This window comes from Marmota flaviventris, chromosome 1 (genome assembly GCF_047511675.1).
Source record: "Marmota flaviventris isolate mMarFla1 chromosome 1, mMarFla1.hap1, whole genome shotgun sequence".
Classification (NCBI taxonomy): domain Eukaryota; kingdom Metazoa; phylum Chordata; class Mammalia; order Rodentia; family Sciuridae; genus Marmota; species Marmota flaviventris.
In genome coordinates this window covers 203,941,410-203,968,357 of record NC_092498.1, presented here as the reverse complement: position 1 = coordinate 203,968,357, position 26,948 = coordinate 203,941,410, and the positions used below count along the sequence as shown (strand labels likewise).

General features: G+C 34.2%; 1 protein-coding gene and 1 pseudogene across 3 annotated transcripts in view; one reads left to right on the top strand and one right to left on the bottom strand.

Moving 5' to 3' along the window:
- The window catches only part of Smarcc1 (SWI/SNF related BAF chromatin remodeling complex subunit C1), a 142,073-nt gene that overhangs the window by 49,169 nt on the left and 65,956 nt on the right, over positions 1-26,948 (top strand). For all 3 annotated transcript variants that reach the window (XM_027932048.2, XM_027932047.2, XM_027932049.2), the window contains exons 9-14: positions 2,226-2,351; positions 4,307-4,428; positions 6,846-6,970; positions 16,426-16,485; positions 23,481-23,518; positions 26,791-26,912. In XM_027932048.2, the coding sequence (XP_027787849.1) occupies positions 2,226-2,351; positions 4,307-4,428; positions 6,846-6,970; positions 16,426-16,485; positions 23,481-23,518; positions 26,791-26,912 (593 nt within the window). The remainder of the gene's footprint in view (positions 1-2,225; positions 2,352-4,306; positions 4,429-6,845; positions 6,971-16,425; positions 16,486-23,480; positions 23,519-26,790; positions 26,913-26,948) is intronic.
- On the bottom strand, positions 8,007-9,045 carry LOC114090028 (ubiquitin-conjugating enzyme E2 D3 pseudogene; annotated as a pseudogene).

The following is a 26,948-nucleotide window of genomic DNA, read 5'->3' as shown; positions in this document are numbered from 1 at the left end:
AGCACCACAAAAAAAAAAAAAAAAAAAAAAAATGATGGGTGGATGCTGCAAGGTTGTAATTCCAGAGACTTGGGAACCTGAAGCAGGAGGAACATAAAGTTCAAAGCTGGCCTAGACACTTAGCAAGACTGTGTCTCAAAATAAAAAATAGGAAGCACTGGGTTTGTAGCTCAGTGGTAGCGCGGCCCCAAGTTCAATCCCCATTTGCTCCCCATCCCCCCAAAAAAGCCAATAATAACTATAACTAAAAACATCCTGTCAACAATAAAAACAAATTGTAAATATATTAAATCAGTGGGGGTTTTTTACTTTTTAAAAAAATGTGTTTTAATTACATGTGACAATAGAATGCATTTTGACACAAATGAAAAATCAGTGTTTTTTTTTTTTTTAACTTTGTTGATCACATAGCTTTGAGAAATCAAAATAAAGAATTCCCTTCTATTTTCAGTTGACACAACATTTTTCCTTAGTTTAAATAGTTGTTTAAGTACATGGCTTCCATAATATTGTAAATACTATGTTTTGGTATAATTCGTGAACTCTAAATAACTTTGGAATTCATACCCTCTTTTCTAAAAATAAATGAATAAATGTTCTAAAAATAAATGAACGGGCTCTTTTTTAAAATGTTAAATATGGGGCTGCGGTTGTGGTTCCATGGTAGAGCACTTGCCTAGCACGGGTGAAACACTCGGTTTGATTTTCAGCACCATAGATAAATAAATAAAATAAATATCCATTGACAACTAAAAGCAAAAATGTTAAATGTTATATATTTTTTCTTCTTGATCCTGTATTTTTATGTTATGTAAATGGACTGTTACTACAGTAGATTATTAGAATACTATTTGTTTTGTTTTATTTTCTGAGATTAGGTTCTATCTTGCCCAGGATAATTTTTGAGCTCCTGGGCTCAAGTGATCCTCCTGCCTTAGCCTTCTGAGTAGCCAGGACTACAGGTGTGCTCCACAATGCCTAGCTACTAGAATTTTTTTCTTTTTTCTTTTTAGAATCTTACTGTCTTATTGTTTATGAGTTCAACATGGGCCTCACTGGCCTGAAATCAAGGTGTGGGTAGGGATGTGAAGAACACTATTTAATGCTTAGAAGTCTAACCTCTGAAATGAGGAAGAGGAGCTATACCTTTTGGCAGAAATTTAAAATGGAATTCTTTCTGTCATTTTCTGTATTATTTTATAAAATAATGCTTGCATATTAGTTTGTATTCCTAAAGAAAATTTGATAATTATGACAAAAGCAGCACTTAATTAAAAAAATTATTGAATATAAAATAGTGAAAATAAGTGATTATTAAAGAAATATCTAGGAAATTACTGTAAGCTTTGAAGTGACACTTTTGTTTGACCTCTTTCTTTCTCTTTCAGATGTAACCATTATTTTAAATATTTTAATGATCTTTTTTCCACAATAATTTTACCATATATAGGGTGTATAACAGCATATATCTTGTTTTTATTTTATTTTGCATATGTTAAAAGCTTGAATATCAGTGGAGTTATATATTTCTGTAACTTTTTTTTTTTTTTTTTTTAAATTTGGGATTTAACCCTGGGCATTTTGCCACTGAGCTTCATTTCTAGCCCTTCCTGGAAAAGATCTCTACAGAAGAATATATGTACTTGATGGTCTTTATGACTATGCTCATTTTTCATCATGTTCGATTTAATTTACAGTGTTATTGATTGCCCAAACCTAAAGATATCCTTTTTGCCTAGAGCAATAACTGTCTTTGGTTCTGTGCAGTTGAATTTTTTTTTATCAGTGGTTTTTCATGAAGATAGTGATGACATGATTATCAGTTTTGGCATTTTAGCTATCAATATCTCAGTCTAACCCAAGGTACTGTTCTTTTCTTTTAAAAAAAAAAAAATTTTTTTTTTTTTGTACTTGTAGATGGACAGAATGTCTTTATTTTATTTATTTTTATGTGGTGCTAAGGATCAAACCCAGTTCCTCACACATGCCTGGCAAGCGCTCTGCCACTGAGCTACAGCCCCAGCCCTTCTTGTCCTCTTTATTCATGAAAGAAATGGAATAAAAATTAGAGAAGTTTAAGTCACATCTCATCATTTCTAGTAGTATGTTCTTAATATATCTTATGTAATTGAGGATTTGAAAATAATCAGGTTCATTCTGAATAACTTAAAAGCTCAAGTGATTCTATTATTTATATAGATATTTATGTTTTGACGTGATTTTAGGTTCATGTGAAGTGGATTTTAGACACTGACATTTTCAATGAATGGATGAATGAGGAGGATTATGAAGTGGATGAGAACAGGAAGCCAGTGAGTTTTCGTCAGCGAATTTCAACAAAGAATGAAGAGGTATTTTATTTGGAACTGTTTCTCACAAGTAGATGTTTTGTCTTTCTTTCCCTAAATGTTATATCTTCATTGATAAACTCACATGCAGCAGACATTGTATACATGAAAAAGTTCCTAATATAGCAGTAACAATCATCTCAGAAGCTGTCATCCCCTTAGAAAGGCATGAAAATCTCAGAGAGTTATTAAGAATTAAAGTGACCCATGAAGTATAATGTAGCAGTGGTAAAGCTGATATTTTTCCTGTAGATCTGAGTTTTAATTTTATATTCCAATTATCATTATAACATTATTTAATTTAACCATATTTTTACTTTTTTGTTTACTCTCATTTAATAGCTTTGTTAATGCATAGACAGTAGTTAATAAAAGTACATTTTTTAAAGGTCTCATAGTTAAAGTTCAGTACTACTCTTAATAAGTACATGCACTTAAATATTTACCTCAGATTCCTTGTAGTTCACAACTTGATGGGTGGATTTATCATTTTAAATAGACTCGGGATGGTGAACAGAGTGTGTTACAGATGGGTTTGAGACAGTGTAATGAAGACACCTGTGGTTCTAAAATCATTTTCATTAGAAACAGTTAAATATTTTGTTTTTCCTTTATGTTTTAGTTTTTTTCAAAAGTCTTTGAAACATGGTTATTTTTTAAACCATTAAAGTATTAAGCACATACAAAAAAAACACTGTATTCAGGGTGCCTTTGTATAAATAAATAAAATGCCTGTAAGATAACATCTTACAGTCATATATGCTACTGTTCCTATTTATTAGCTAAAATGGGGTACCAGCACCCCAGTAGTTGTTGAAACAAAATATGATGTCAAGAAGACTCACAGTGGTAGCATTTACTCTCCACCCTGAGTAAACAGCCATACCAGATTGATTCCTCTGTGTGTGTGTGTGTGTGTGTGTGTATGTATGTATGTATGTATGTATGTTCTATTTTCAATCCTGTAACTTTCTATTAAAAATTCTTTATCATACTATGTATATCCTTTTAAGAAAAATACTTTAAAATGGGGTCTCATAATTTTTGTAATCTTAGTTTATTCCTATTTGTTTTAGAATTTAACTCAATAAATTTTTAAAAAATTTTTACTCTTCGTTGGCAGATCTCTTTATATGTTTATTAACCCTTAGTACTTTGTGGTTGTGTGGTTCTGGGGATCAAACCTAGGGCCTCCTATGTGCTAGGCAAGTATCCTACTACTGAGCTGTAGTATCTATACTAGTACATTTTCTTTTATTTTTTAAAATATTTTTTAGGGGGCTGGGATTGTGGCTCAGCGGTAGAGCGCTTGTCTAGCACGTGCGAGGCCCTGGGTTCGATTCTCAGCACCACGTAAAAATAAATAAACAAAATTAAGGTATTGTGTCCAACTACTTCTAAAAAATAAATATTTAAAAAAAAAAATAAATAAATAAATATTTTTTAGTTGATGGACCTTTATTTATTTTTATGGAGTGCTGAGGATTGAACCCAATGCCTCACATATGCTAGGCAAGCATTCTACCACTGAGCTACAATCCTAGTCCTAATATGTAATAGTACATTTTCATAGGATCATTTGGCCTGTATTTTTATTTCATTGTTTCAATAGCTTGTTTCATATTTTTCTAGCAGTTATTGAAAATGCTTTTTCCATCTGGAGGTGCAGAATGTGCACAGTAACAGTATTTAGTTGTGCAAGGTTCAGGCCTGTCCTTGTTACAGCAAAATTTGAGTGTCTGTGGGATTGTACTGAGAGTTCCATTGATGATGAAAGGTCAGAAAAGTCTCTTCATGGCTAGTGGTCTTGGATGCTTAATGTCATACTTTTTCTTTTTTCTGAATTAGTGGGTTTTTTGCCATCTTTGTTTATGGAAACTCACCTTTGCACAAAGGTTTACTGAAACCGAGGACTCAGCAAAGTTCGCTGATATTTATTTTCATTTATTTCTTCCTAGCCAGTCAGAAGTCCAGAGAGAAGAGATAGAAAAGCATCAGCTAATGCTCGGAAGAGGAAACATTCACCTTCACCTCCCCCTCCCACACCTACAGAATCTCGGAAGAAAAGTGGGAAGAAAGGGTAAGAACTCCAACGTGATTCAGAAGGCATTAAAACATATTCCGAAGGACTTTTCAGATTTTTACATTTACATTGGAAGATTTACTAAAAGTAAGCCATATTTGGAAAACTTTTTTTTAATAGCTTATTATGAGATGTTATCTTGTAGGCATTTTATGTTTATTTATACAAAGGTACCCTGAATAGAGTGGTTTTTTGTATGTATGTATTGAGAATGTGGTTGGCAAAGTGTTTAAGAAATCGCATTTACCATAGTCTATATTTTTCTCTTATTTTTTCACATGTCCCTTTAGTGATTACATTAACTCAGAAAGACGAGTATGTGGCTGTTTAGGGAAGTTTAAAAATCTCTTATTTCATATATTAATAAGCCAGTCATGGTCTTAAAATTTGTGATTTTGTTAAGACCACATATATTGAGGCACAGAAATTAAAATCATACAAATATGTTTTCTTAATGATGTTTTTGGGATAAACACTTTAGATTTCTGACTCTTGCTGTAGATGTTCAAAGATATCCCGAGGTACCTGAAGTTGTTTTTAGAAGAAGTCCTAGGGATTGAACTGAGTTGTGCTTTACCACTGAGCTAAATTCCCTATTTTTATTTATTTATTTTTGTTGAGATAGGGTCTTATTAAGTTGCAGAGACTGACTTGAACTTATATTCATCCTTCCTCATGCTTCTGTGTTTCTGGGATTACAAATGTGCGCCACTGTGCCCATTTTGTGTGACAGCTTTGTAAGGAAAGCCTTTATCAACTTTTCCCGGTGATCCAGGCCTAAAGTCAGATATCCAACTGTTCCTGGTTATGAGCTAAAATGGGGAGCCAGCACACGAGTAGTTGTTGAAACAAAATATGATGTCAAGGTGACATTTACTCTCCACCCTGTTTATACAGCCATACCAGATTGATTCCTATGTATGTATGTATGTATGTTGATTACATACATTGGCCTTCTAATGGCACACTTTTCATATTTTAAGTTTTTCCATGAAGACTAAGGTTGTAACTCAGTGGTGGAACATGTACTTAGCATGCATGGGTCCTGGGTTCAATCCCTAAAATTTTTTCTTTGAATTTTGAAATCTGTTTTCATAACCTTTGTTTTACTCATCTTCCCTGCGTCTTTTCTTCCTTTTAAAAATATTTTATCTCTTGGACACCTTTTAGATTTGTAGACTTCATTTTTTATTGTTGTTGTTCATTTTTTATGTGGTGATGGGGATTGAACTCAGGGCCTCATGCATGCTAGGCAGGTGCTTTACCACTGAGCTATCTCCCCAGCCCCTCATCATGCAATTTTTAATTTGAAAAAAGTTTTTTACCTGATGTGCTTTATTCTGACCCATACCAATATGTTCTCTCTCAAAGAGAACTTTGAGCATTCTCTCTTCAATGAGGGACTCAGGCTGGTCCATCATTCTGTCTTCCCTAGATCTTACTTCATTCACTTTCACTGGCAATGCACTGTAGATTACTCTCCATTGCATCTCCAAACAAATTATTTTATTTTTATGTTTGTGCTTATGCCTTTAGCTTTTACGCTTTACTCTAAAACATTGCCTTATCCTTAATAAATTATTGCCCATTCTCAAAATTTCAGCTCACTTACCACTTTTTTCTCTGTGATATATTTTCTTCATACTTTTATTAATTTCTCTATATTTCCATGTTCAGGAGTACAATACTGTTAATGTATTTCTAATTACTTCTGTCCTATATTCATTGTAATTACTCAAGATAAGGAAATCATTCCTATTTTTATTCATATATATTTTTTTAAATATTTATTTTTTAATTTTAGGTGGACACAGTATCTTTGTTTTATATTTATGTGGTGCTCAGAATCAAACCCAGTGCCTCACGCATGGTAGGCGATCTTGCTACCACTTGAGCCACATCCCCAGCCCTTTATTCATATGTTTTAAAAATAAATGATTTGAATTGTCAGGGAAAGAACAAAGGCAATTTTTACAAAAAAGAATGAGTACCATACTCAGTGGTATGGTAGTTTCTGGTATTTGGATGTTATAAAAAGCCAGGAAAATATAGCTGTTCATATCTTTGAGAAAATTTCTTATGTGATTTGTTTATAGTCTGTGAGAAACTATGCCATATTCCTTAGCAGGTATTCTTTTGTTGTACTAACTGAAGCTTCCTTTAAGATAATGCCTGCAATTTGAATAGTAAGATTTCTGTGCCCATTTTTTATATCCAGTACCTTTTAATTTTAATTTTTTGGGGGGGGGGGGCTGGTTAAATGTATCTTCAGTAAGATGTCTATAATTTGATTATTACCTGTTTAAAAGTGATTTGTAAGTGTAGATTTTAACAATAATGTAGAACCTCAGGAATGGTTTGGTATAATTAGCTATAATTGTCTTGTTTATATTTTATATACCTATGTGTTTCAGCCAAGCTAATCTTTATGGGAAGCGCAGAAGTCAGAAAGAGGAAGATGAGCAAGAAGACCTTACCAAGGACATGGAAGACCCAACACCTGTACCCAATATAGAGGAGGTGGTACTCCCCAAAAATGGTTTGTATTCTGATAGACCTAATTTCATCATGAAATAATTCATTTTTTGCTTTGAGTCCATAATTCTTAACTTTCAAATATGAATAATTTCTACTTTTGGTATTAACTTTTTTCAAATTCCCTCTTTCCCAGTCATTTATTTTCTTTTCAATTAATTAATTTATTTATTTTACAGGAGTTTCCCAGTCATCTATGATACTTTTTCCTATTTGTTTATGGACAAAACACACCATGTTCCACAATTTACCTAACTTTAGAAATATTTAAAGTTAATATTTTTAAAAAATCACAACAGAATTACTATTCACATTAAAAGCTGGAAAACATTTATGTATAGTTTAAACCTATTTAATCTCTAGGCATTGCTTTATGTGAATATGAAATTGAAAACTTTCTGTATTGAATTTTATAAGTTTAGTGTTGTGAACTTGAGTTATTGGTGATGTAAGTTTCAATCTTCAATGTAATGAAGCTCAAAGTATGATTTAAATATTTATAATTTTAAAAATTGACCATCACAAGTTTGTGATCTCAGTGAGCCTGTAACTAAATTTTTAAAAATAAGGTTCAGCACATTTTAAGGGGGAAAGATATAAACGACATTTAGCTTACTTATTTATACATCATCACTATTTACCTATATCGAGGAGGAGGCCCATAAATTGGAAACCACATATTGAAATGGTGAATTTTATAGTTCTCATATTACCCATTCAGTTTTCCAATGCAAAATTTCATTAGGGGGCTACAAACTAGAGGTTTGAAATCTACACAAGAAATTAGATCATTAAAATTGCCAATAGTTTTTTTTTTTTTGGTTTATGCAACTTTACTGAAGAAAAATAAATCAATTACAAGCAGAGCTATTAGTTGATCACTCATCCATTGACAATTTGCATCATTTATTCAGTGCTATATTAAACAGTGTATTGGAAGATAGATTAACTAATAGCTCCAAGCCTCCTAACTATTTAAATGAAAATTACGAAATGTTATGAGACCCTATTTTGGAATACAAAGGGTGTTTGACTTCCAATTTCCATTCTCTGTAGAACAAGAACAGGTCATTCCTTTATTGACATGCATAAAATACATCACATTTTCTGTTCTGCTGATGCTATAAATTCAATACCAGTTCTCCAGCCACATCAGTTATGAGTGTAAAGTATAACATGTAACCTCAAATCTCTAACAGTGGAAGGTTTAAACAAAATGGATGCTGCTAGAATAATGCTGCTTCCTTTGATGTGACAACTGAGCATCCATCTCCCTCCCCCTCAGATGATTTCTTCAGCATGTTAGAGCAGTGAGGAATGGTTTAGTCTCATAACCAAGTTAGAGTGAAGACATTGGCCACATAATACACATGCTCCATTTTTTAAAAAAAATTCTGAATCTTGGGCAACTGTTCTCTTGTAACTACTTTACAGTTTCTAAAAGCAGTTATTGTCCAAAGCTGGAAGAACTTAAGTCTTCTCAGATGAGCATGTGAATGAATGGAGGGAGGTAAACAAAAAATAAAAATAAAAAAGATGAGGTCTGATAGGGGAGCAGCCGGATAAGAAAAATCAAAAAAGGAACAGTAATTTAAAGTTTATTCCAGCTAAAATGGAGGTTATTCTGACTTTAAGGTAGCATCACATGGCATACTTCTGAGTCCATTCCTGAGATATTCTGTTGTATTTATCTCTGTTTTATAGATCCGTGCAATCTCTGGCACTAAAGGGTCATCTGGGTTTGGATCACATAGCAGTGAACAAATGGATAAAAGAACTTTAGAAATAGTTAAAGCAGGAGACCATTGTGATCTTGAATATCAAGACAAATGCTGCCATTACTGTTAATATTTGGATGATAAATTCTTGTTGTAAATGCAACCTTAGGTGGTTTGAAGGGGTAGTCTGTAGGAAAATGAATTGTCAAAAAGAATACACCACCTTGATATGGGCTGTCATTAGGTCCCATAATTGTGGCTTGCCAATGAAACAAGCATCCCCAACTGGACCTGCAGAACATTGTGCTAGAGGGTCATGGACCAAATCACTAAGTTTCTTATTAATCCATTTCAGCGCCATAGTCTGTGCTTTTCGTCTGGCTCCTCACTGTCTCGGTGTGTGCTCAAAGGTCTGGCCAAAACTCTTGATTATCCGGGCGGCGGGGAAGGATTGTCTCTTCGTCTCACACTGGCTGTGCCAGATACAGGCGCAGAGGGGCCAGGGCCTCCCTCAAGCTGCGGCCTTGGCCTCCTCCCCGCGTGCGGCAGCTGGTGCCTCCCCGGCCCTACGGAGCTCCCGCGCACGACACCGCCAGTAGTTTTTTGTTCTACTTTTTTTTAACTACCTTGACCTTAAATTTAATTTAAGGTAGGTGCAGTGGTGAATCATGCCTGTAATCAGCAGCTTGGGTGGTTGAAGCAGGAGAACTGCAAGTTCAAAGCCATCCTTAGCAATGGCGAGGTGCTACGCAACTCAGTGAGACCCTGTCTCTAAATAAAATAAAAATAGGCTAGGGATGTGGCTCAGTGGTCAAGTGCCCCTGGGACCAAAAAAAAAAAAAAAGAAAAAGAATTTATAGCTAGCTCTATTTTTGCTATCCATCTTTTGTCTTTTGGAAAGAAGTCTTCAACTTAGATACAATATAATGGATTAGTTTTCCTCCATAATTTGTGCTATTTGCATCTCTTAAAATATCCAAAAGATATTTTCAACTTTTTCCTAGTGACTTCATTTATCCTTTCAGATCTGGATCTGAGTCTCTTTGGCTTTTATTTATGTAGATGGCTGTTTTTGTTGTTGTTGGTTTGTTTGGCACTGGGAATTGAACCTAGTTTATCATGAGGACTCATCCCTGGCCATCTTAATTTTTTGAGACAGGGTCTTGCTAAGTTGTTTAGGACCTTGCTAAACTTGGAATCCTCCTGCCTTGATCTCCTGTGCCACTGGGATTACAGGTGTGTGCCATTGCACCTGGCTTTTTATGTTTTTGTTTGAATAATTTATCATGTTTGAGCTCTTTGTCAGATGCATGTAGTGTGTTTTCTTGCAGTTTATGTCTTATCCTTGTTTTTTCTGTATTTGTAGTGTGTTTTAAAATCTACTTCTCGACATTCAGGTATTTGGTTTTTCTAAGTCGATTTATAAACAATTCAAGCCCCCACTCATAGTGGCTTGCCTTTTCATTTTCCTAATACTTTATAGGGCATGTATTCTTAATTTTGATGAAAATGAATCATTAACATTTCTTGTGTTCTAAGATATTTTTACCTTAGATATTTAAGATATTTTTTTCTATGTTTTCTTTTTTTTTTTTTAATAATTGTAGATGGACGACATGTCTTTATTTATTTATTTTTTTAATGTGGTGCTGAGGATCGAACCCAGGCCGCACGCATGTCAGGCGAGCGCGCTACCGCTTGAGCCACATCCCCAGCCCCCCTTTGTTTTCTTGTAGAAGGTTTATACTTACTACTTTAAATTAGATCTGTGATCAAACTTTCAGTATTTTTTGAGATAGAGGTCAAAGTTTATTGTTTTCCTATCTGGTCCATTTGCTGTAAAGATCCTACTTTATTGATTGAATAATCTTTATCCTTTTAAAAAAATCTTTTCAGTGGATCTACTTTTAAATTCTGTGTTAATAAGATTTCTGTGGCTGTGTCAAAATATCCAAGAAAGATTTTTGGCTTATGGTTTCAGTCCACAGTTGTTTGATCCTATTGCTTTAGGCTTTTGTTGAGGAAGAGCATTATAGTAAGAAATTCATGTTGGAACAGAGATGCTCACCTCTTGGTGCCAAGTAACAAGAAGAGAGGGAGAAAGAGAAAGGATCCAGAGGTGGGTAAGGTGTTAAGATACACTCTTTAAGTGACTTTTCTGTGACTTCCTGATAAGTAGGTTTTGTCTACTTCCTAATGAAGCCAATAGTTAGGGACCAAGCCTTCAACCTTTGGGGAATATTCCAGATCTAAACTATGACACTGTTTTTTCCACCTGTGTATTTTTACTTGACCCAGTACCACAGTGCTTTATTGATATAGCTTTTACTCAGGTTTTAAAATTAGGCAGTTCTCCATCTTTGTAAATCCTATTCTTCAGGATTGTTTTTGCTATTTTAAATTCTTGGCTGAGTCACATAAATTTTAGAACCAGCCTTTTAGTTTCTCAAAGCCTACTGAGGTTCTGATTAAAATTAAAAGTCATTTTAAATGGGCATTTGAGGGAGAATTAACTTAACATTGAATATGATACTACATGAGTATGTCACATGTTTACCTTTACATAATTATGTTTCTCTTTAGTATTTTATGTGTTTCAGAGTAGAGGTCTTTCATATATTTATAAAACTTTTTAAAAAAAATTTTTTAGTTGTTAATAGACCTTTATTTTATTTCTATGTGATACTGAGAATGGAATCCAATGCCTCACACATGCTAGGCAAATGCTCTACCACTGAGCCACAACCCCAGCCATTTATAAAACTTATAACTCACTATATGTGCTTAAATGTTTATATATATTTGTGTGTGTATATGTGTGTATTACTGAGAATTGAACCCAGAGGACTCTACCACTGAATTCCATCCCTAGTCCATCAGTGTGTATGTATGTATGTGTGTGTGTGTGTGTGTGTGTGTGTGTGTGTTTAAGTTGTAGATGGACACAATATATTTATTTTTATGTGGTGCTGAGGATTGAACCCAGTGCCTCACACACACAAGGCAAGTGCTCTACCACTGAGCTACAACCTCAGCCCGATCATCAATATAGTATTTAATGCAATTGGTTTATGGGAGTGGGTTTTTTTTTTAAATATTTCTGTTAGTTGTAGATGGACACAATACCTTTATTTGATTTATTTATATGTTGTGCTCAGGATCGAACCCAGTGCCTCACATGTTCGAGGCAAGTACTCTACTGCTGAGCTATAACCCCCAGCCCCATCTTTTCTTTTGGTTTTTACCCTATTACACCAACTTCTAGTTATACTGTAACACTTCTATACTTTTAAGTAACAATGATAAAAACATTTTTGCTTTTTTTTTTAACCTGTTTTGGGGAGTATACCTTTAATATTTTACCATGAAGAATGATGTTACCAGTTGATAAAAAATGCTCTGTCAAATCAAGGAAGTTTATTTTATTCCTATATTGCTTTTGAGATTTTTATTATGAATGGTTACTGGATTTTTACAATTTTTTTTCCTGCATTCATTGATATAATGATGATTTTTCTCCTTTAATCAATTAATGTAATTATGCTGAAATGATTTTAAACCAACTTTGCATTTCTGAAATAATCTCATTTAATTTCATTGTCTTTAAATGTATTTTACTGCATTTGATTTTCTAATATTTTTTTTCAAGGATTTTATTAGTTTCTGTTTATAGAGTACTTTGGCCTTTACCTTTCTTTTATTGTAAAATCTTCATCAAGTTTTGCCATCCAGGTTGTGCTGAACTCATAAAATGAGTTTGGAATTGTCTCTTTGTTTTATTTTCTGAAAGACTTACAAGATTGGGAACATTTCTTCCTTAAATAATGTGTTCGTGTAGCTCCTTCAGCCTTAAGATTATTTTGGTTTTAGCCACAGATTCAATATTTATTTATTTATTATTTTGATTAAAAAATAACATTTAAAGAACAAAAGGCTCATCCTGTATTTGAGAAACTTTGAGTGGTATTGATCTGGAGAGTGCTGCAGTAAAGCTACAGAGAATATTTTCACTTGGAGCTGAAGTGTAACTCTCTTCCAAAGCCAGGGGTGTGCACCTAGAGAGCAACTCTCAGGCTGCTGTTTGCAGAAAGCACACATAGAATGGGAGTCTCCTTTGACCATGACCTCTTGTAGTTCTGTGATCTTGTTTTTTTACTGTAGTCCTAGCCACCTTCATGCCAACACATTACCCTCACTGAGAACCAGTATTCTTGCACTGTTTTAATCGTGAGCCATGGAGCAGTTGGAAATGCAGCCTTCCTCTTATCCACTGTTAAAAATCTTCAAGATTCAATTTTTAGAGCAGATACAGGAATCTTCCCATTTTATATTCCTTGTTTTGTTATATAGTATCTGTTGAACATCTCTTCCCCTTTGTAAACTGGGCTTTGAATGTTTTTTTCTTTAATGTATATTTTTTATTTGTAGATGAACACACAGTATATTTATTTGTTTTTATGTGGTGCTGAGGATTGAAATCAGTGCCTCACGTGTGTGAGGCAAGCGCTTTACCACTTAGCTACAGCCTCGGCACATATGTTTTTAATGATCTAGTGTGTTTCATAACATTTCTTATAATGTTTTAGTGTTTAATGTAGTCTTTTTTTTTCCCTCTTGTATTCCTCATCATTGCAATTGTTTTCTCTATTTTTTTTAAATTCTTGAATAGTTTTGCTTGGGAGGTTATCTAGTTTATTAGCTTTTCTGTTTCTTTTATAAAACGTTATATATCTTTTTAAAAGTATTATATTGCAAAATTGGGCATTAAGAACAACACAAGCAAGGCACAGTGGTGCACACCTTTAATCCAGTGGTGTAGGAGCCTGAGACAGAAGGATTGTAAAGCCAGCTTTGGAATTTATCGAAACCCTATCTCAAAATAAAAATATAAAGGGCTCAAGATGTAGCTCATTGGTTAAGCACCCCTAGATTCAGTCCCTGGCACCAAAAAAAGGAAAAAAAACAAAAAAGAAAAGAAACTATAACTGTGATATATTTTTAAGTTCATATGGAAGGAAAAAATCATAAATATAACCCCCCAAAATATTTTTAAATCAAGGATTCATGAGAGTAGTGACAACCCTTAACCAATAACTACCTAAATCTATAATAATTAATATAATTTGGTTTTGGTTCAGGAATGACTGAATCAATTAGTAGAGTAGAATGGCTAGTAGAAAAATGACTCGTATTTGTTTATAGTAGTTTTTTTTTTTTAATATATATTGTTTTTAGATGTCGATGGACACAACACAATGCCTTTATTTTTATGTGGTGCTGAGGATCGAACTCGGGTCCCACCCGTGCTAGGCGAGCACTCTACCGCTGAGCCACAATCCAGCCCCCTTAGTACTGGATAGCTTTTTAAAAAAATATTTATTTTTTAGTTGTAGATGGACACAATATCTTTATTTTTTTATTTTTTACTTATTTATTTTTATGTGGTACTGAGAATCGAACCCAGGGCCTTGCACAAGCTAGGCAAGCGCTCTACGGCTGAACCACAACCCTAGCCCTGATAGGGATACAGTGTAATCAGGTCTTAGCCTGAGAAAAAGATATTTGTTTACCCATTTAACAAATAAATGAATACAATCCCAAATAGTGTAAAAATTCTAATCCCATAGAGTAAAATGGCAATGTATTATATCATAATAAACTTATCATAAATGCAGAGCCAGTAAATGTGTGAATGGATGAACAGCCTTACTTAACCAAGAATATATAAAGTATTAAAGCTTTTTTTTTTTTCTTTTTTCCTACCAGGGATTGAACCCAGGTGTACTGAACCACTGAGCTACATTCCCAGCCATATTTTGCATTTTATTTAGAGACAGGATATCACTGAGTTGCTTAGGTGCCTCATTAAGTTGCTGAGGCTGGCTTTAAACACATGATCCTTCTGCCTCAGCCTCCTGAGCCACTAGGATTATAGGTATGCGCCACCATGCCAGGTTCAAATAACTTTTCCTCTGTCACAGTTTCAAGTAGATGGGAAAGTATAAACGTTTTGAAGACTTAGAAACTTATGCTCTTGATGGAAGTGTAAATTCAAGAAGCCACTGAACACATTTCGGCTGTCTTTTAAATTTTATTTTTTTTTTATTTTTATTTTTTTAAAGATCCACCCTTCTCCATGGAAGTGGAATTTTTTTTTTTTTTAATATGTTATTTACATTTTAGTTTTCGACGGACACAACATCTTTGTTTGTATGTGGTGCTGAGGATTGAACCCGGGCTGCACGCATGCCAGGCGAGCTCGCTACCGCTTGAGCCACATCCTCAGCCCCTAAATTTTAAATGTATACACTTAATAATAACAGTTTTTGTCTTCAGAGCACATGTTAAGTAATTACATGCATGCAGAGAGATAATGGTTAAAGAATGCTGCTTACAGACAGTGAATTCTTGAAAATAAACTTAGTTTCCCTCAAAGCAGGAATAGTTTATGGTCCACCTATGGACCTGTTAAAATGAAAGCCATGTAGAATAGTTAAAACAAAGGCACACTGTTACATGAGAAAAGGTAAGTGCTAAGGAATAAGTACAGAATGGGTAACATCTGCACAAGATTTTAAAACCCTGAGGATAAATTTCAATATTGTGTGTGTGTGTGTTTGTATACATGAAGGGTGTCAGTTCTCACTGAGCATGGTGGCACACACCTGCAATTCCAGTGACTTAGGAGACTGAGGCAGGAGAATTGAAAGTTTGAGGCTACCCTGGGTAACTTAGCAAGAACCTGTCTCAAGATATAAAAAAGGGCTAGGCAAATCAATGTGTATAGCAGCTCAGTTCACAAAAGCTAAACTAGGAAACCAACCCAGGTGCCCATCAAGAGATGAATAGATAAGGAAATTGAGGTATATATACACAATGGAATAGTACTCAGCCTTAAAGAAGAATGAAGTTATGGCATTTGCCAGTAATTGGATGGAACTGGAGAATATTCTGCTAAGCGAAATAAGCCATTTCCCAAAGAGTCAAAGGCCAAATGTTTTCTCTGACATATAGATGCTAAATCACAATGAGGATGTGGGGAGAATAGAGTTATTTTGGACTAGATACAGGGGAGTAAATGTAGGGGAGGGGATAGGTGAGTAGGAATGATAGTAGAATGAATCAGAAATTATTACCCTATGTGCATAAGATTACATGACCTGTGTAACTCTACATCATGTACAGTCAGATGAATGAGAAATTATACTCCCATTCATGTATGATGTGTCAAAAAGCATTTTACTGTCATGTATAATTAATTAGAACAAATTTTAAAACATTAAAAAGTTGGGGTGTTGAGGGTGTGACTGAGTAATAGAGCACTTTTGGCTTCATTTCTAGTACTGGGGTAAAAAGGTATCATTTTTCCTTCAGTTTATCTGAATGAATGAGTGGCACAGAAATGGGAATTCAGATAAAAGCCTAAAAATGGTCAAAAAAAAAATTGTGGACGAGACTGAAAAATTCTTTTTATGTTTTGAATGTAAACATTTTTTATTTCTATAATAAAAAATATTGCTACTTAGATAATTACAGAGTATAGTCTGTTATTAAGTCTTTTTGCAGCTGGGTTTATGGTTTTTACGTGAGGTGAGTCATGACTTACATTTGAGTTCTAATGAGATGCATGTATTTTTGAATCATGTTCTTTTCTGTTTTATTCTTAAAAGCAAGCAGAAGTTTTCCTCTAACACATGATTCTGATGTGGTTTTGTTTTGTTTTGTTTTTTCCTCCTTCTAGTAAACCCAAAGAAAGATAGTGAAAATACACCTGTTAAAGGAGGAACTGTTGCAGATCTAGGTAAAACATACCTTATATAGTCTTGTTTCCTTTATTTTATCTATCAGCTGTTCAAATACTCCTTTATTTACTTAAAAGTATTGTTTTCACTTACTGTTTCCTACCACCAGATATAAACTATGTATTTCCTTAATACTATCATGATTTGGTTTGCCACCATTTTATCAGTGTTAATTTCTTATGATCCATTGTTGCTTTTTTTAACATTTTTTTTTAGCTGTTGATAGACCTTTATTTTATTTATGTATTTATATGTGATGCTGAGAATTGAACTCAGTGCCTCAAACATGTCAGGCAAGTGCACTACCACTGAACCACAGCCCCAGCCCCTGATCCATTGTTTCTTAATGATGCCCTCTCATAGTATTTTCCCACAAACTAGCAAAGTGGTAATGTTTTACTCGAATCTGAATACTTGAGTTTTAAAGAAATAATTCTAATTAAAGTACTTTCCCCAGTCTCCCTGAACTACTTGTCTTATATAATAGTGCAAATTGATTTTGTATCTTCACAATAAACATCTTTTACATGTTTATACTTTATAAGCTAAATTAAAGTTCTTAAGCAGTATGAATTGAGAAACAGCGGTTTTTTTATAGTATAGGTATCCATGTAGGATTGTTCCATGATCCCCATGCCCCATGGATATCAAAATTCGCATATGTCCAACTTCCTCTCATAAAATGACATATAGTATTCTCATCTAACCTCTGCTTATCTTGCCATGTACTTTGAATCATGCTTAAATATTTAATACACTGTCAATGTTATATAGTAGTTGTTATATGCTTAGTGATTAATGACAAAAAAAAAGTCTGTATGTGTTTACTGTAGACATTTTTTTCCTGACTATTCCATCTCTGGTGGGTTGAGTCCACATATGTGGAACTCCAATGTACAGAAGGCCAACTATATGTTCAGGATATAGAGTACATTTTCACAAGTAAGGTGTAATTATTGGGTGATTAAGTAAGTAAGTAAGTAAATAAATAAATAAATATTAAAAATAGAAGCACCTCATGTTCCTGAAAGTTATAGACCTTATAGTAGTCTTGATTCTTTTTCTTTTTCTTTTCTTTTCTTTTTTTTAAATTTTATTTTGTTAATTTTTATGTGGGGCTGAGGATCGAACCCAGGTCCTGGAACGTGCTAGGCGAGTGCTCTACCACCGAGCCACAATCCCAGCCCCTCTTGATTGTTTTTCTATAGTTGTAAAACTCAAAGGAGAAGCTACTATTTTCAGTCTGTGGTAAAGTTTTGAACTTGTAGTATATTAGAAGAGAAAACATTTTGCAAGATCTCTTTGGGATGAAAATGATACCTTCATTTCAGTATCTCTGAATTGAGAGTAATCTGCTTTTTAATAAATTGTAGTAATTTCTTTTTTCCTACAAAATCCATTAAATTAAGAAAGAATTATGCTTTCTAATTAAACAAATAAGAAAGTATCTGAAATACTTTCTTTCCATTTTTTAATTCACAAATGTCATACAATGCAAAAAGTACAAAATTTATCAGGAAGCTTTTGATACTTGTCTGAAGGGTGGCGACTGACAGCAGTGGCTAAGATAAGCATGCTACTAATTTACCTTCAAGTTTGTTTAGCATATGAGAAATATTTTTTCTTTTAATAAAAAAGAAAATGAAATGTGCACAAATTGCAGTGATTCTTGATGGCAAATACAAGTGGGTATTTCTTAGAATTCTTCTACTTCATTTTATTGAATGCATCTCTACATTTCCTTATTTGCAGTCCAGCAATACATACTGGAAGATGATTCTCTTTTTATTTCAGAAGCAGAAACAGAAAATTATCTGATGACAATGTAATGGGAGGTGTTACGTAAACAAAGTGAAAAAGGAGATGCTGTCAAAACATTTCTATCTTGTTGGGCATGGTGGTGCATGCCTGCAATCCCAGCAGCTCGGGAGGCTGAGATAGGAGGATTGAGAGTCAGCTTCAGCAAAAGCATGGGCACTAAGGAACTTAGTGAGACCCTATCTCTAAATAAAATATGGCTGGGAATGTGGCTCAGTGGTTGAGTGCCACTGAGTTTAATCCCCAACATCACCCCCCCACACCCCAAATTTCTATCTTGTTTTAGCATTATTAATAGAACATGGATCTTGAATAATATTACTTGTAATGTAAATAATATTACATTCTCCATAAAATTTTGTTGTGTATTCTGTAATTGATACTTAGCTACGTAATTAATACCCAAGAAAACAGAAACTAATTATAAGCAGTCTTTTATTTTATATCCCAGTACATTGACAAGGGTAAAAGATTTACACTTGATATTCTTCAGTGGGACAATTTGCTATATAGAGTGTTAATTAATATATTTTAAGTATATATCTGTTTTAAAAAAACTTTTTTTTAAAATATTTTTTTAGTTATTGATGAACCTTTATTTTGTTTATTTACTTATTTACATATGATGCTAAGAATCAAACCCAGTGCCTCACGCATGCTAAGCAAGTGTTCTTTCACTGAGCCACATCCCCAGCCCTAAGTATATATCTTAAAAAGGAACCAGCCTGTAATTTACAAAAGAGTAGAAAATTGTTCCTTTAATAATGAGGTAGTCATTTAGAACATGTTCATAATAGGCTTTTTTTATTTTTTTATTTTTTTAATTTCATTTTAATGGAGACCAGTTTATCTAAGTTTTTTTTTCTTTTTTAGAAGATTTTTTTTAGAGAGAGAGAGAGAGAATTTTAATATTTATTTTTTAGTTTTCGGCGGACACAACATCTTTGTTTGTATGTGGTGCTGAGGATCGAACCCGGGCTGCCCGCATGCCAGGCGAGCGTGCTACCGCTTGAGCCACATCTCCAGCCCAAATATGCTTTTTTAAAAAAAAATTTTTTTTTTCCACGTACAGCTGGACACAATATCTTTATTTTTTATTTTATGTGGTGCTGAGGATCGAACCCAGTGCCTCACGCATGCTAGGCAAGCGCTCTGCCTCCGAGCCACAACCCCAGCCCCATAACAGACTTTTAATGGAATGAAATAGAAATCAATTTGGGAGAAAAGCTAGAGGTTCCACTTGGAAGGAAAATTTAAGGCCAGGTGTAAAATCCCTTCCCTCTTGTGAAGATTATGAGGTACACACAGTTTAGGAATATTGTGAATGAAGATGCTGTTGGTCACAGCTGGAGAGTTATGTTCTTTAAATTTGAAGTTATTTTTCTGGCCTTTCATTTTTTCATTAGTTGTTACATGAACCATGCCGAGGACACCTGGTCCATCACCTATAAATTACTGTCTTCAGAGCTGTTGGTTGTTTTAGCTGATCCATTTCTTTCTGATGTGCCACCTAGCTAAATGTCTTTCTCTCTTGAGGTCTCTAAAAAAATCCATGGGATGGTTTGGAAGTGTATTTGTCCACAAAAAGAAGAAGGGAGAGAACATTTTATTTAGTATTATCATTTAGAAGCAGTTGAAAAGGGTTTCCCTCCTACTTACTTTTTTTTTTTAATGTTTATTTTTTAGTTGTAGGTGTTATGTGGTGCTGAGGATTCAACCCAATGAGTTCCTCACGCTTGTTAGGCGGGTACTCTACCTCTGAGCCACAACCCCAGCCTTTCTACTTTTGTTTTATCCTTGACAAGTATATTTCTATTAGGTACCAAGACTACCTAAGTGACAGAAACTTGTCAAAATAAATTATGTTTTTTGACTGGAGAGAGATCATTAAGTCATACTACCACTATTTCTTAAGAAGTTGGTTATCCTATGATTTACAAACATGTAGTGGACAAAATTTTAGTTTTTGGCAGTGTTACCTAGATTTTTATGTTAGTCACTTGCTAGGAAAAATATAGTCCCTTCATAGAGCTTTGGCTCATTTTGGTAATTGGTATCATCATTTTTTACATCCTGAATCCCCTCAACCTGTTAGCAGGTATTTGTTCATAACTTATATCTCCAACAACAGTGTCCATTTTTTAAAAGTATTTATTTTTTTAGTTGTAGTTGGACACAATACCTTTATTCCATTCATTTATTTTTATGTGGTGCTGAGGATCAAACTCAGGGCCCCGCGCATGGTAGGCGAGTGCTTTACCTCTGAGCCGTAATTCCAGCCCAACAGTGTCCATTTTTATGATTCCTGATTACTTGCCAGGTATCATTCTACATATTTGCACTTGAGTATTAAACGACATTAACCTTGTTTTATTGATCAAGTAGAGATTTCAGAGGTTCAGTAAACTATCTTCAAATATTTTGCTATTAAGTGGCAGAGTCCATATCTGAGTCCTGGTCTGTGTTTATTGCCAATGCTTTATAGCCTTACACTCTGCTATTGTGTAATAAGCGCTTTTCTCATTTTTTTTATTCATGTTCATAATGGGCTTCTTTCAATTTTGTGCGGTCTCCACTGAAAGCCCTTTGACCTGACTGGTCCCTCCTTTGACCTCACTGCTGACTTGCCAGCTTCAGTGTCTCCTTTTCAGAGAGGCTTCCCTTAAAAAAAAAAAAAAAAAAAAATATATATATATATGCATTATATGTTTTTAGTTGTAGATGGACACAATATCTTTATTTTTATGTGGTGCTGAAAATCGAACCCAGTGCCTCACCCATTTGAGGCAAGTGCTCTACCACTCAACCCCAGCCCCAGCCCGAGGTTTCCCCTTTTTATTTGCTCTGAAGAGGACACCAACCCAAACCCTCTTAAGCATATTTCTTTATATTTATCATCTGTGTAGAATTTTTTAACATCTAAGATTTTTATTCTATCCCATTAGTGGGATGTAAAGTTTATAAAGGCTGGTGTCTTTTCTGATTCATGACTGTGTTCTTAGTATTTGGATAGTAGCTAACAAAACAACAGGCATCCTATTAAATATTTGAGTGCTAGTCTCTTATTGCATGTTAAAATACTACTCATGTTTTTGGTAAGGATTGGTAACCCCTTTTTCTTTTTTTCCTCTTCTTTTTGGGGGGTGTGCTGGGGATTGAACTCAGGGCCTTGGGCTTGGGAGACAAGCACTCTGCCAACTGAGCTATACCCCCAGCCCCAGTAAACAAATGTTTTAGGCATTCTGTGCTATTTGGACTCAATCACAACAACTTTGCCATTTAGCTCAAAAATAACCATGGAGTCATGTAAACAAATCTTCATGCCATATTATGATGAAATTTTTGAACACTGAAATTTTAATTTCATTTACTTTTTATGTATCTCAAAGTATTATTATTTTTCTTTTCTACCAATTAAGAGTATACAAACTGTATTTTACTCATAGATGTGTTGAGAGTCTCCAAAATGACCCCCTGGGATTTGGCATGTGGTTGTACTCACAGCTAACATTCATGATAGGTGCATGGGAAGAGTAAACACAAGTGGATTCTGGGTGCAGGTTTCTTCATGTTCTTCCTCACACAAGAGTCATGAAGTGCACTGCTCCCACAGCAGTGAACTTGCAGCAACATATATGTAGTGTTTTAGCCTGAGGATGCCTATTAGACAATTCACATTCAAGGTTTTATTGGGGAGGTGGATGTGACATGTACCTTCTCCTAGTTGATACCAAAATTCCTTACTTTAAAAGGACAGCCGATGTACTGCGTAGCTTTTCATCACTATGACAAAATACATGGGGAAATCAACTTAAAGGAGGAAAGATATATTTTAGCTCATGGTTTCAGAGATTGAAGTCACCTGTCTGTATTACCATGGCCTATGGTGAGGTAGAGTAGCGTATTGATGAGGGATGATGGGGAGAGCTGGACATCTCATAATATATGAGAAGCAGGCAGAAGGGGGATGGGGAAAAGATTGGGGACAAGGTATAGTTCCCAATGGCACATCCTCAAGGACCCAGTCCCTTGAACTAGGCCACTCCCTCCTACATTTCTTCCATCTTTCCATAATGCCATCAGTTATGAATCTATGAGAGGATTAATGTATTAATGAGATAAGACACCCTGTGATCAAATCACTTCCCCCAAATCCCTATCTCTGAACATTGATGCATTAGGGACCAAGCCTTTATTTAATACATGAGTCTTTGGGCAAACCAAAATAGCAAGTATTCAAAAATTAACCATATTATTATTTTCATAAACATTTTAAGCACAGCTAGCTAACTTTTCACATCTGTTAACCCGTTCACTAGGACTATTCAAAGAGTCAGATTCCATATAAAAACAGGCGTTTGACTGCATTTCACCAGTGAACTCTGGTTTTCCCAGCCCCTGTGCTTTTGAATATTTTGTTTCTTTTGTTTCGCTTTTTGGTAATTGCTTTTCAAATAACAGATAATGGGGAATATTTTTTTAGAGAATATGTGAGTGAAAGAATTACTTTTCCATATTCTTTTTGATTTTCATAATGCTTTTTGTCCTACCACGGAATCATATTACTTATATATATTTAAAAAAAAAAAAACTAAAGCACTGAATATAATTATTTGTGCAGAAACCTCACTACATTGGCACTTTTGCTTTTCTCTGTAGGAATCAACTGCCTCTTTTAAATTTTAGATGAGCTTTCTCTTGTTCTTTTGTAAGACCAGCATTTAGGTCCTGAGTCCTATATCCTCGAAAGGCATTAACTTTCTACCAGTACTTTGAAAGGGATTCCTTATCTCTTCTTCTTCTTTTTTTTAACGCATCATTTACCCATTTCCTCTAGAATTCAAAATAATATACTGTTTTCACCAGTCCTTATGAGAGAGAGTCCTAATCAAATCCCATGCCCATATTATTAACAAGATCACCACTGTGATATTTTTAGCTCAATTAGTAATTAATTATAAACTTCTCATTGTTTTTTTTTTTTTATTTCCTATATTTTGGAATTTCTAACACCTCTCTGCTTCTTTGTAAAATTACAATTTACCTAATTATTTGGGGTGATTTTGCTGTGCTTGCTTTTGTCTGTCCTGTATAAGTTTTTAGACTGTAAAGATTCCAGATAATCCAAACAGCATTTATCTGTTTTTAAAATAATTTACATATTTTGATTTTGCAGATGAACAAGATGAAGAAACAATGACAACAGGAGGAAAGGTAAAAATTATTTAGTCCTGTTGAGAGGATTTTCTTTAACTATCCTGTGTACTGAGTAGAAATACTGGATTGGAAGTTGGAAATGTCCATAGAAATCTTTTACTTTGAGACTCTTGTTTTGTTTTTTGGTACCAGGGATTAACTCAGGGCACTCAACTACTGAGCCACATCCCCAGCCCTATTTTTTTTTTTTCAAAATATTTATTATTTTTAGTTTTTGGCGGACACAACATCTTTGTTTGTATGTGGTGCTGAGGATCGAACCCGGGCCACACGCATGCCAGGCGAGCGCCCTACAGCTTAAGCCACATCCCCAGCCCCCCAGCCCTATTTTGTATTTAATTTAGAGACAGGGTCTCACTGAATTGCTTAGTATCTTGCTGTTGCTGAGGCTGGCTTTGAACTCTTGATCCTCCTGTGCTGCCGGGGTTACAAGCGTGCACCACATGTATACCCGCCTTAATATATATATTTTTTAATTTCCTTTTTTTTTAAGATGGAGTCTCACTGTGGTGCCCACGCTGGTCTCAAACTCCTGGGCTCAAGTGATCCTCTTGCCTTAGTCTCCCAAAGTCACCAGGACTTCAGGCACATGGCACTACACCACCAAGATGAATTCCCTTTTAAATAGTCCTCCAGAATAGTTGTCTTCCTTGGTCCCAGAATTTTATTGAGAAGAATCTTATGTCTTCCTAGGTAATGTTCCTTGGTATAGTTTCTGTTTTCATGATCCCTTGGTTGCAAGTGATAATCAGAAAAGACCACACTATTTCAGATGTTATATAACAATGAGGATGTGTAGGGACCTTGCCTTGATTTCTCTGTTTTCTTTTGGTGTGGCTAATGAAGACTTTGAAAATTATGCTCTTGGCCTCACAGTTACCTACTTCCTATTTCATCAGTTCTGTGAAGACATATGAATCATCTTGTTGGAAGGTGTTGGATTTAGGCAGGGTTTAATTTTTTTCTTCGTCTTCAGTAAATGACCCATTGTTTCAGTCAGGCTATCATGCTTAACTTTGTTAAAATGTGTAATTAACCCCGAATGCTCTTGAAATAACTTTCTTAATTTGCTAAAAATATTTCTTTTTTTCCAATTGCCATCGAAACCCCATTCTGATGTTTAACATTTGTTTTATATACATATAAGGGATGAACACAGTCATGAAGACTTCTAGTGAAATTATTTCAACAAATTCTTTACCTGTATTATTGTTATTTTTTTCCTTTAAAATTAAACTTCATTATTCCAAAGCTACCTTAATAATGAATATTATATTTTGAAAAGATGTTAGTATACAGAGTAAAAGGAAGAAAATAGAAAGTTAAAGGCACTTACTTGTGAGATTTTCTTTTATGCCAAAGGGAAGAGTTTTGAATCCACATACAAGTCATAATGCTATATAATGTAAATTTAAGAGTTTCTCTAATATCCTGCCCCACAGTATCATTCTGCCTTTTGTGTCACAATTGAGAGAGATTATTGAAACATAAACTGTTGTCTTTTATTACTTGCATTGCCAGCCTCTTCCTGGTTTTTCTGAATAAAGTAAATTTTTTTGTTTCCTGGTTGATTTATAAAACCTATACCTCAAAAATACATTAAAACCAACTTGAAACAACACATTAACCCTCACAATATTTTTTGCTGGTAGCTTCCCTGATTTTGGGTAAGGAACTTTGTCATGAGTATTACCAGATTGTTTTCTTCAGCATCATTTAAGTAACAATTTTAGAGTTCTTGTTGTTTTCTTGCTTTCTTTTTTCATTGATCTTAAGGGAATTGTCTTAAGTTTATAGGAAATTACACTAGATTTTCATCTTATATATTATAATACAGGAAATTTAGTTGAATTAACTTAAAAGTATTAACAGTGGAACCATCGTCAAAGAATACAGATTCAAAATCAGTCTAGTTTCTTTTTTTTCTATTCTGCACTTGAGATTGATCTTGGGCACTCTTAAAACTGAGCTACATATGCAGCCCCTTTTAGTTTTAGTTTTGATACAGGATTTTAAAATTTTGTCCAATCTGACCTAAACCTTGCAGTCCTTCCTGCATCAGACTTCCAAGTTTTTGGGATTATAGGTGTGGACCCCATGCCCAGCTATGTGGTTTCTTAATAGAAAATGACTTCATAAGGTTAAAAATAATAAAAGTACCACAAATGAAATATGATAGATTGAACCGTACAAAAGTGAATGACTTTGTGACTGTCAAAAAGCTCATTTTTTTTAGTAGTCCTTTAGTTTTCTTGATAAAGATTTTTATTTTTAAACTAGTTATGAAGAATCAGAGACTTTTAAAAATGTTTTATAACATGTTGGTCTAGATTCTTTAAACATTTTAATATTATGCAATACCAAAAAAAAGGGAGGCAGGGATTAAAATACACTTCTAAGATATAATGTATAATATGGAATATTTGATCAGGTTTAGATTTGAAAGAAAAGTCTGTATAGAAAATTTCTGGGATACATGTATCCATTTAGATATAAACAGTATATTACAAGTGTTATTTTAAAATAATTATTATTGTTGTTGACTGATATCATCACACCTGTATTTTGACCTAAAGGAGTGATTTTGAAATTGTTTGGAAGTCAGTTTTGGGGGAGGTTTACTTGCAGTACCTCTGATAAAAAAAAAATCAGAGAAAATGTTAAGTAGTAAGTAGTAATCAGAGTGATATAAACCTCTATGGACTGTCTTGACTTATATTCTGTTTATAACATAATAGTTTTGTGTATGTTGACAAGAAAGTAGTATCTGCTAATAAGTGAGATAGTTCACATAGGGCTTCTTCGATACTTAACTGCTCGGAGTTTGTAGTACAGGCTGTCCTATTGTCACTTGTTAGTATTCTTGTCCTCCTCATGATAATGTCAGAACTAGTAATTTATATTTGTGAACTGGGATTAAATAAAACTGAACAAGTAAAAAAGAAGCTGCTGTGAAAAGAGATTTAATTAATTTGAGCTTTGTGAATTCTTCATTATAGACACCCTTTCTTCATTCAACTTGCTAATTAATCTTGTTATGAGGTACTTATTTTATGAGTCCATTCCCTAATTGTAAAAAGGAGGGATGAAATCTGCTCGTTCAGCTACCACTTTGTACCTTAAAAATTGAATTTTTTATATTTGAAATTTGTTTCCTGTTTTTTTAAAAATCAAATCAACTAGCTTCATTATCTTTGAACTAATATCAAAAGAATGATATGTTAAGTCTGTCTAGTTCTGTCTTTTGAACTTTGGCTTCTTTTCTATAGGAAGATGAAGATCCTGGCAAAGGTGATCAGAGTCGGTCAGTTGACCCTGGTGAAGATAATGTGACAGAGCAGACTAATCACATTATTATTCCCAGCTATGCATCATGGTTTGATTATAACTGGTAAGTGTGCCACATCCATGGTACTGAGGAGTCAGA